Below are 11,653 nucleotides of genomic sequence, written 5' to 3' on the forward strand. Positions count from 1 at the left end.
ATACTTAGGATGTTTTGATTAAAGATGAGAGAAATAAGCCAATTTGTTTGAAACATAGAATTCTAATCCATGTACTCTGAATCTGTTACCATTTTAACTTAGTTTAACAGATGTTCCATTACTAAATCCCCCTTCTACTTTGAGAACATTGTTAAGATCAGTCCAGCTAAATCGTCTTTTGTTTCGGAAAAAAAACACAGTATTTTGGTCTTAGACTAGATGAATAACTCAATGTGATTGCGAAATACTATTTTCTAATATATAGAACTATTTTGTTTCATTTGTGACCAAAACAATGTGACATTCTTGTTTATGACATACGTGACCGGCGTAATTTTCACATTTAGAACATAGGTTCCACGTTTGAGTAGACGTTTTTACATATGAGGTAAAATTATTTCACATGTATGATTATTTGCAAATGTGTGACAATTTGCACATTTGGGTCACCTACAAATATGTTTAATTTTCTGTTGAAATCATAACGCGTTATTACTATCTCAAATCCGAGGTGTTGTCTGCTTTTCGCTTCAAGAGTAGCGAGGTAAATAACAATTACAACTATAAACAAACTATTTCTAAATTGATACATTCTATTGTGGTGACATCTGCAATATATAGAATTATCTTTATTTATCTGTGTCAAACATTTTTCCTTTACAGGATGAATTATTCCTCCTGCCAAAATGTATTCAAATACTGTTTTGCTACGCAACACAACAAACTAAACACAACTTTTAATCTTAAAGACTTAATTGTCAAATTTGGCACATGTATCATGTTATAATATCACAAACACCTGCTCCATAACAAAAGTAATTTTGATAAACTAATTTACAACAGCGTTGTCATCCCTAAATTGGTTATAATGTAGACCGCTGATCACATATTTGTAGAAGTCGCTCGCAGTTAGTTTGACCATGTTGCTGAGTCTGTCTTGGTGCTTTGGTAGATGTTTGTTGCCGGATGGGTAAGGTCGCTAACATCAAAACATTTGCCTGGAAACATACCTCTGTATAAAACATGAGTATCTGTAACGCCATTTGGTTAATTTATTTATTACAAGCAAATATAGTTGGACACGCTGGGAGTAAAACAAACTAAAATATCAGAGACGGGTAAGTTCTACAAGGAAGGCGCTACTAGAATAATTTTTAACTTAACAGTAATGAATGACACAATGAACACAATGAAATATGATTTGAATGTACAATATAGAGATACTTGTGTTCCTTCAAATACAAGTATGTCGCTTTTCACCTTTACGCTGCTAGATGACATTTCTATAAAGAGGTCATACATAGAAAACGAAATTATTATATGTTGATGCAATAATGTCTAATACCTTAAACATTTGCCTTATTAGTTTGACATTTCACGACAAAGTACAAAGTCTGTGCCACAACTTTCTTTAAGTTTATCAAGCATTATGTCAACCCTAACTGACAGACATTTCTCGCTTTCAGATCCAGAGTTTAAAGGTTCATAGATTTTGAAATCTCCAGCTGTTATCATAGATACTGCTACAATATCGTTACTGATTAAGTCTCTCTTACAAACAATTGATCCACTATCACCTTGTGTGGCGAATACGTTTGGGTCATCAGTTATATCACTGCGAGCACCGCTAAAGCTCTCGTTTGGATTTCTAATAAAACCGGACACATTGTCAGGAAAACCTTCCGTCATGGGTCTATGTATGATATCTTGAATCTCAAAGCCAGCGGACAACTCGTCCATTTCTGTCGTATTTTCATCTGAAAAGTCAGCTCCGCCTTTTCTAGGGTTGATGTTCGAACTAATTCCAGTACCCTTTGGTGTGATATATAACAAATCAACTATGTCTGGTTCTTCAATGCCAGTCTGGGCACCTTCAGCAGGGGCGATGGGCAGCTCTCCCTGAGTACTTGGCAGTGAATCGCTACCTCCGTTGGTAAGAATGTTACATTCTTCGTCCGAAGTGACAGGCAATGGTTCAACAATAACAAGGTGTTCAGTTGAGGATTGACTGTCAAATATATAACTGTTTGACGCTATAATACCGTTAGTACACCCAGTTGAAGCTCCATACTTAAACACATAACTGCCAACTAGTTCACTGGATGATTCATTGGATAACCTGACTTTTTTGTTATTACCGGACTCATCTTTAAAGTAGAAACTACACATGTTTAGTTTTTCAGGTACAACCTTAATTGCTGCGAAGTCTGTCAAATATTGATCTTTGTCTCTACCGTAAACTAGCATACTCGGATTGCTGATTGCAAACAGACAATCTGGCGAACGAATGTAAACTTTGTGCTCGTTATTCTCGTGTGGATCAACAACATGGGCACACGTAACACCATAAGTAACACCGTCAGTACTTTTGATAAAGCAGCCTAAGGTTCCTTCTCGAATTTGTTCATCATTGTCAGGAAACGGACTAAATATTTTATCGCCTTGCTCATAAAAATCTCGTGCCAATATTTGCGGAGCTTTATCGACAGTTTTGATGGTAAAGGAGTGAGAAAATTGATGTGTCTTCATAATTTGGTTAATATTGTCTTTTGCGTCTGTGAGGGTCGCTTCATCCAGGCCCATCTTTAAATGAATCTCTAGTTGCCCATATAGAGTACCCATGCCATACACGACCTTAGTGCTGAAAAATAATATAGTCAAGGTAAGAAATCGGATGTATAAAGAAAACGTCTAGTTTTGAATGGCAATTCAATTTTTGTTACATCATAAACTGCTTATTTTCACGTAAGGTGCATATGTATCTTGACGTAAAAAAGGGTCATATCAATTAAAGAATGATATACATGAGCGAAAATCGGTCTCACAATTTCATTTTTATATGTAATATTTACCCCATAATATCTTCCCGCATTTTATCTGTAATATCTTCAAGTGCTAGTTCTCTCTGGCCAGTTTCAGGAATCTCAATGGTAACGACTGTCTGCTTTAGATAGCCTTTGACCTCAAAAACCATTTTCCTCATAACTATCGTTATCCTGTTCATAGCGGCAAGTTTCTTTTCTGCTGACGTCACTGCTTCAGACAAGTCTTCCTTAAGCTTATAATAGATGAAATCAAAGCTTAAACATTTTTTTTGACTGGATCCTTCAACAGCTTTGCCTTCAGCTCTTTGGATCACAAGGTTTTGTGTGTATTTTTCAAAATCTTTCAGATGATGGATTGTGTTTTTCGACATGGACTTCTGGAGTTCCTTTTCGAAATTGATTTCCTCTAGCAATCCGTGACATACCCATTCCGGAATGTTGTGTTTTGCTGCCATTGGAGAAACTGCAGCACACATGGTTTGATGGCACAGAGTTTGAATAATCATATCAAAAAATGAGATATGTTCAGAAACTGCTTTCGAGTCAACTAAACTATCGCCATTTCGAAAAAACCCTTTAATGGTACCGACAACTATGTCACTTTCTAAAATATCTACATTTTCTTGATACGAAACACAGTCTTTCCTTACGAATGTCTGTAGAAACATAAATGCGTCGCGGAATCCATCTATGATTTGTTTCTCAATTGCATTAGATACTGACGACGGAAGATTTCCCTCTTTCGGTCCAATCAAAATTTCTAATGGATAATGGCAATGTTCGTTCAGTTTCGGCAGTGTGAGAAGAAGATCTGTGCGAAACTTTTCTGCATTATTCTCGTTAAATTCGTTATTTTTTGTTTCACAAAAAATAAATATGTTGGATAAATTTGTACATCTCTGAAGAAAACCTGTAGATACAGAGTCAACTATGACGCCAATATCCTGAAAATGCAATGAATTAAACCACCTTTAAACACGTTTACGAACGAATTTTCCACAAAACAGACCCGTCGGCAATGTCTTCCCGGCTACAGATAATATGTATCTCAACAATAAACCTGCTATATCTGTCAATAATATAGACCCTGATGCATCAATGAAACACTGACAATAGAAAAAGACGGAAGAACTGTAAATGTCTAATACAATGCTGATTACCCTCAGTTCATGCATGACACTTTTCAACATGATAGAAATACCTTACATAAATATATATGCCAATACGTATATATCCAATGTCTTACATACAAAGTCATTTTTAAAGGAATTGGAGAGTACTTCATTTTAACTGAAGGTAAACGAGTGATAGAAGCATATCTGGTATGATCAACTTAATATTTTCAACACATGTTTTTGTGTTAATGAAGTGGATCACTTCGGATAGAAGTAACCTGCCAATAGTGTTTCAAAATGTATCTTAACCCTTATCATGCTGGACATGATTGATTCTACCTTTGCGACCAGTGTAGATCATGATCAGCCTGCACATCCATGCAGTCTGATCAGTCAGTATCTTTTTGGTAAGCATCCCTTTTAACAGCTAATGGTACTGTCCAAATTGAAAAATAGACAAATTCATCATAGAAATTTAGCAGGGTAAGGGTTAAAGGGATATAGAGAAATCTACCTCCATAAAGTCTAAATTTCTTGTTACGATAAAATGTTATTGAAAGGATTTTTAAACTACCTAAGAATAATCTAATAACAAGAGTAGAACTTGTAGTCGTATTTCTAAGTATAAGAAGTATAAGGGAAATAATGGGGTGCATTTTACCTGTTTTCCTAATTCTCCGAGATCTCTTATTTTTGCATGACATATACATATGTGAATTCCTTCATTGACAGGACCAGGCAGGTCGGTGTGTTTCTCCAGTGCTTCAGTTGAGACAATAAACTGCCCAGCAGCCATGTCTTCCATTCCAATAACAGTGACCTGAAAGAAGCTTCGAAGGCACCGACTTAAGATATCTAACTGGGACATCAAGTTTTTACGGTGAAATCTTTTCGGAAGAGCACCTGAAATACACATTCAAAGAGTGTATCTATGCAAATAAATTATATTAGAGAAACCTCAGAGTCTTAACTTGAGTGCAGAGCACTGGCAGTCACAATTTTATTTATTTTAGTTACTAACAGAGCAAAAGTATGATATTTGCCCTTGAACCAGGACTGGGGAGTGTAATGTAAAGTGAAGTATTATTTATTGATCATGTAAAGCTTTTAACGAATACACTACCCTGTAGAGAAAAACAAGACGGCCATGATGGCCCTAAATCGTTCTCGTGATGTTGACTGTTTGACTTTGAATACCTCTCATGATGATCGGGTTGCGACCTTAGATATTATTAAGTGAAATATTTGACAAGATTTCATATAGATAGGTAGACACTATTATTTGACATAGAGACTAGTTCTTATCCAAATGACCAACTTTTGAACCTGTTTTTATTGTCATAAAATTATCATTTTGACCATGTTTCATATACATCAGCCCTTTCGTGTTTTCAAGGTTTTTGTATAATTTAACCTTGCGGCCTATTATTTTCATCCTAGGCATCCCAATTTCGAACTTAACCTTGATTTAACGAAGAAACCATTATAACATGGGTTAAAAAAGAGCAAGTTAAAGTATGTCCTCTACATTGTTAACAATGTTTCATATGATTTGACCTATTGACTTAATGTATGACCCCAGATGACCCAGTTTCAATCCTAGCATGGTGTATTTATAACGATAAACGTCTGACCAGGTTTCATATTATACTAACTGAAACTCTAACAATCTACCTGTATTTATTGCAATATTTTTTCATACCACTAATAGCCCATTTACAAATTTTCACAAACATACAGACACATATATTATTGAGATGTTACTAGATTTTCAGCAAAATTGATTACTGCAAAAATATTTTTTTTTATTTTAAAACATATACCCTTTCTCAGGAAAGTTACAAATAAACTGATGGGTGCTTTGGTTTTATTCAACGATCAAATGTCTTTTAGGCCGGACCAAATTAAAAAGTTGTTCATCGGATTTGCCGCTCGTATATTTTCAGAAACACAAAAATATTTCTTTTTTGTTTTTGACTTGCGCTCGCCCCACTGAAAAAATTCAAGGCAAATTTTTTTGGTGCGCTACTTTAACGGACGTAACAGTGTACAAATGCTTATAATTCCAGTCCCAGATTGTTTTAAAATGTAATTTAATCACAACTAATACATTTCGTTAAAGTTATTTCCCCTTATGCACTTCCGGCATTTTCTTCTTATGTTTACCAAATTAATTTGCCACTAAAATCGGACTTATTTCATCGAAAATTGGATGAAAACAAACATAAATTTATTTGATAACATCAATATACATTATTTTGGTAAGGGTAAATACTTGTTGATGCATTTCTGTCTTGTGTTTTTCCTGTCAAAATGCACTATTAATGGTCCCTGTCAGTCAATTGGAAAACTTTTACAAAGTACCTTCAATGCTTAATGCTCCAGATAAAATGTGTTACAGGCACATAATCGAACACTTTTTTATAAGAAAATAATGATAAAGAGGGCAAGTATCTTTAGTGCTCAAATGAAAATGTAGAAGAATGTTTGAAAAAAATATATAAACATGCACAGGCGAATTAGTTAACATACAAGGTTGCAATACAAGGTCGTATAAAATTAGACAAATATCTTAAAACAATTGCCTTCAATACTCGTTATACTAACAAATATATGAAATGTTTGAACGTTTTCACATAATACCAATGTGTATTTAAAACACATTCTTTAAATTAATAGTTGATGACTGGTTTATTCATTTCGTTTTCACAAGTATTAAGGTCTTACATAAGAAAAATATTAACACTTACTCATAACTTTGTTAAATCGTAAATGTAAATCCACATAGCGATTCTTAAAGTAATGTGCACGTGGAAATATTTCCCATGTGGGAAATACATGCAGGTATTCTTTTACTTCCATCTTGTTCTGGAATACAATAAAAAGATACAGTGTCTAAAGCAAACTAACACAGATTATAACTTTTATTACGTGCAAAGTTTCCGAGCGGCCGTTAGATGAATCTCAGATATTACTATTCCTCAAGGTTTCTTTGCCTTATGATTTGGTTACGAAAATATTGAGAATATTTTCGTAGATATAGAATCAAATTCAAATCCTTATGCTTTTCTACATTTTTTATATACAAATATTCAAGATCAAATTTGATTTTAAACTTCGAAATGCTGACTTTAATGTTATATCAGAACTTATTCTACATTTATTTCACTAGTGTGAACAAACATGTGGAATAGATCTATTACGGTTTTAAAAGTCTAATTATGGCTTCCCCACCAAATCTGAAATTTTGGCGGGAAAACACCGCATGTTACCTTTAGTTTTTATAAACAATGGAATCTTTATGGATGAATGCCTGCGAATTCTATATCTCCTTCTTTTATCTGCACGCCTTCTTTTTATGTATTTTTTCCAAGGTTATCGCGTTTCTTACATCCATATTTACTTCCCATAATGCAACAATTAATTTATTATACACATTTATGACTCTTGCATTTATATATTATACTTAAATCTACATTCCACTGCCTAGTTTGAATACAAGCTAAATTATATTTTAATGGACTTTTTTTCTCAACCACCAATTAGCGATGACACTAGAATAGTACGGATGTACCGTCTGAACACAATATAAAGCATAAATGAGTTATAGTTTATACTTACACGAGAATAACGTACTACATGCGAAGAATGTGAATTAAACCCTGACGCATACTGTGTACACTAGAAAAGAAAATGTAAACACCAGCCAAGTATTTACGAGTACATTAACCGACACTGACCGAAAATGTAAAGGCTGTTTGACGTATGGAACAAAGAAAACAATTAAATAAACAGGCTTTTATTCAGTACGAGGTTATCGGTAATTGGCTGTATATTTCTGAAAATATATCTGTTGTACTTAATACGTCATGAATAAATATATTTAAGCCTTAGCCCTACTTTATGAAATCAGCATTTTTTATGGACATGATCATTATGGCAAACTTCCAGCTGAATTTTATATGAGTGACTGATACAAGAGCTATTTAAGGAGGTATTACCTTTTGAATTTCCGGTGAATGATAGAAAACAAAGAATATTCAATTCTTTCCAAAAATCGTTATGTTCTGATTCAACCAAATAGTTTCCTTTGTCCACAAGAAAGGAACAATTCTTATATCATAACACTGAGGTTTGGTACCTTTATTACAGACAAGAAACTAAAACAATAGAAATTCTTACACGACTTCTGTGAGCTCAACAAAGCAATTTCAAGCACAAATATTAGTGTGGAATGTAAAGTAAGTTACACACTACATGGTCCTACCAAAATACTTACAAAAACAATGTATATGCAGAATGGAGAGACAAAAATAATTTTGACAGCTCGTGAAAACTAATGACAAATTTTGACAGGTGTATGATGACTCGTGACCTAATTAAAAAAAATTCTGTTATTTCATAAAAATGGATCTTCTATATTGTAGTTTACAACTCATAAATTAAAACAATAAAATAATATAATGTTACCTTACTGTCGTTTTGTCTATCCAAATCACGTAAGAATTCCTATTGTTTCAGTCATTTGTCACTAACTAGAGCAACTCAAAGTGTTGCAATCATACAAAGCACATCCCTTATTTTCACACAGATATTGAGGATCTATCAAATGAGTACATTATTGGAAACACAATTTAAATACCGATTGTGTATTGCAATAATGCATAAATATCTCAGCCTTGACGTGTCCTTAAAGGAATCAATTGTGTTTGGGGAGAGGTGTGGGGTCTGCATGGCCCCCACTGTTAAGGTATAATACTACAAACCTTTGCTCGAATCCCTCTTAAACATATAACTCTTAAAGAAGGAAAATATATTCTGGCTATAGTTCAGATTTAATATATTCAAACATGTACAAGAATGTTCAATTTCCAAATCAATATTTGTGCTGCCAAGCTTTTCACATACGCTTTGAAAAGTGTGATGAACAGCATGAATTTAAAATTTATAAATTATCGTTATAAATGAATAATTTACCTGTAGATTAATAAAAATATATAAATCCGATTTAAGCCTGAAACCATCAGCATATGTTTAATCAAATATCAATTATCTAAAAATAGCCCTTTGTAACTACGTGGGATCCCAGTATAAATCATTTATCGTTATTCGCGGTGCTTGGTCATTCGTTAATAGCAAGTTATTATGCCCGAACAATAGATTCAACGAGCCACTTGCACCAGAGCCATTGTTATACCCTACTATGCCCAAATGATAACGTGATGTGTTTTATAATCAGTGTGGCTATATTTGAATACATTTAAAAAAGGCCATACCTTTAAAATGTTATCATATGTGATAACATTTTTAAGGTATACCTTTAAAATGTTATCGCACACATATATATATATAAATATATATATATATATATATATATATATATATGATAACATTTTTAAGGTATGGCCTATTTCAAATTTTCAAAATAATGTTACTTGTATGCAAAATTTAAACAACCTTTACCGTGCCATTTTTTTTTTTTTTTAATGTATAATTCATGGCATTTCCATAAGCTCAATTCCAAAGTGATGGCCACTGTCTTTCTTGCACACCGGACTGGCGTTTCCGGTGATGTTACCCATGCCGGCAAAACCCATCTGGCACCCCATGCCAGGTGACTCACGTGCTGTTAATGACAACTAGTGGTTCATGCACTGATAATATATTGTTTATGTAAAGTACGAAAAAAGCAGGTACCTTGATAGTTTCTCTCCGTTCATTATAGTATATTTCCCGATTCAAAATACGTTAGTTTGCCGTAAGAACATAACGTTACGCTACAAACGATAAAACAAATTTAAAGTGGAACTTTGTTATTGTGCGTAACGCAAAACATCATGAGTCACTTCTGCTTATGGACGTTAATTTCCCGCACTTTGTGTTCATTCTCTACTATAAGAAAGAGTGCTACGTAAATATTTCTACTTATTATTTGTAAAATACGGTATGCAAGAAAAATAATCTACCAGAATGAAATGCTAGCATGTATACGATATGCAAGAAAAAAGCCTCATTACCGCCCAATGCGCAGGTGCCCTCGGGGCGGATATTTCTATCCGATTCGTAAACACATGACAGATATTATTAATAACGTTTGCATAGAATCAATTAGTTTTGATAAAAGAAACGTTGAACAAAATAAAACTGTGAATATCATTTTTTCTAGGGAATCTCAAGTAAAAGTATTTAATGAGACAGAATTGAAAAAGTAAGGTCGAGTCCTGTGGAACTGTTTTAAATTTTGCTCACTTCATTAAAAATAACCTTGGGGAAGAAGTAAAGCCTACCAACATTTCTTCCACAATATGTAATCTAAAGAGTAAAGCGAAATAGGAAACTTTTATCGCATGTCAATCAGTATTTTTAAAGATGTCTATCTCTGCCCCTTCTGTTTCAGAGGTAAATTCATTTTGAACTGAGTAAGAAATCATTTATCAAATAAAAAATCACTTTTATACAATAAAGCGATAATAAGTCTTGATAAAAGAGTAAAAACTTACTAGAAAAAAGGAATATAAGGGGAAAAAATGGTCCCAGTGGGGTTTGAACCTATGGCCCCTGAAAAATTTAAGCCAAAGTAGGTTTATTGTATGAACTGAATACTCTTTAAAAAGGAGGTACACCATTACATGGTTCATTCCTTAAATAAGTATGACAATTAAGAATCAATGCATATGCGCGTTTGGTCTGTCCGTACCGCTATTGTATCTTCATATCTCGTGTGTGTTTTGTTTAAAACATCTTTAAATGTCAGCTACCCCAGTGGAAACAAGAGCTCGTAGAACTCGAAAGGCCCCCTTGATGCATTCAGTAATTGCACAAGGAACAGAAATTATTTGGTCACTGTACACAAAAGTTCTACTGTTCTGGGTCAATGTGACCTTGACATTTGACCTATTGGCCTCAAAACATGCCATGAATATACTACCACTTTAGAACTCAGCGTCAGGTTATAGTGATCAGTAAAGGCAGTCTACCTAACCCTCTGACCCGTGACATTCCGTGCAAAGCATAGTTGTAAATACATGTACACAAATGACTAGTGCACTTAAGGTATTGGACCCCTAATAGTAATGTTTAAAAAATAGCATTTGCTTGGTATATTCTTAAAGTTGACAATGTTTCGCACTGTGTTGCAAATTTTAAACAACTTTTACCATGCCGTTTCTTGTAAATTTTGTATAATTTATGGTATTTCCTCAAGCTCAAGTAGAGACAAAATTCAGTGTGATGGCCACTATCTAAAACGTTTGCAGAGAATTCATTACAGCATTAATTTTCGGATAAAAGAAACATCAATCTATTGTTAAACAATTATAAAACAAAAAATATCCTGTAAATATAATTTTTTTCTAGTGTGCCTCAAGTAAACAGATTTAAGAAGACAGAATTCTAACTCCAACAGTGAAAAATTAAGGTCGAATCATGCGGGTCTGTTTTGAACTTTGCTCACTTCATTCAAAAGTAACCTTCGGGCAGAAGTAAAACCTACCTGCATTTCTTCCACAATATGTAATTTAAAGAACGAAGGCAAAATAGAGAACTTTTACCGCATGTAACTCAGTATTTTTAAAGATGTCTAACTCTACCCCTCCTGATTCAGAGGTAAATTCACTTTGAACAGCAAGAAATCGCTTATATAATGAAAATTTTCCACTTTTGTACAATACATCCATAATAAGCCTTGAAAGAAGTAAAAGTTACTAGAAAAAA

The 11,653-nt window shown here is 33.8% G+C and overlaps 1 protein-coding gene across 4 annotated transcripts; it reads right to left on the reverse strand.

Moving 5' to 3' along the window:
- Nucleotides 1-722: 722 nt before the first annotated feature.
- Nucleotides 723-9,057, reverse strand: LOC128557585 (uncharacterized). Of its 4 annotated transcripts, none has more exons than XM_053545093.1 (6): nt 8,918-9,057; nt 7,562-7,621; nt 6,691-6,808; nt 4,602-4,843; nt 2,853-3,769; nt 723-2,641 (listed from the first exon to the last, which is right to left on the reverse strand). In XM_053545093.1, the coding sequence occupies exons 3-6, from the start codon at nt 6,800-6,802 to the stop codon at nt 1,363-1,365; spliced, it is 2,550 nt and encodes an 849-aa protein (XP_053401068.1). In that variant the 5' UTR covers nt 6,803-6,808; nt 7,562-7,621; nt 8,918-9,057; the 3' UTR covers nt 723-1,362. The 4 variants fall into 4 exon arrangements, with proteins under 4 accessions (XP_053401068.1, XP_053401069.1, XP_053401071.1 ...); XM_053545094.1 differs by lacking the exon at nt 8,918-9,057 and adding an exon at nt 8,411-8,870; XM_053545096.1 differs by lacking the exon at nt 7,562-7,621 and having other exon boundaries at nt 8,918-9,025.
- Nucleotides 9,058-11,653: the final 2,596 nt, after the last annotated feature.

This window comes from Mercenaria mercenaria, chromosome 6 (genome assembly GCF_021730395.1).
Source record: "Mercenaria mercenaria strain notata chromosome 6, MADL_Memer_1, whole genome shotgun sequence".
Classification (NCBI taxonomy): domain Eukaryota; kingdom Metazoa; phylum Mollusca; class Bivalvia; order Venerida; family Veneridae; genus Mercenaria; species Mercenaria mercenaria.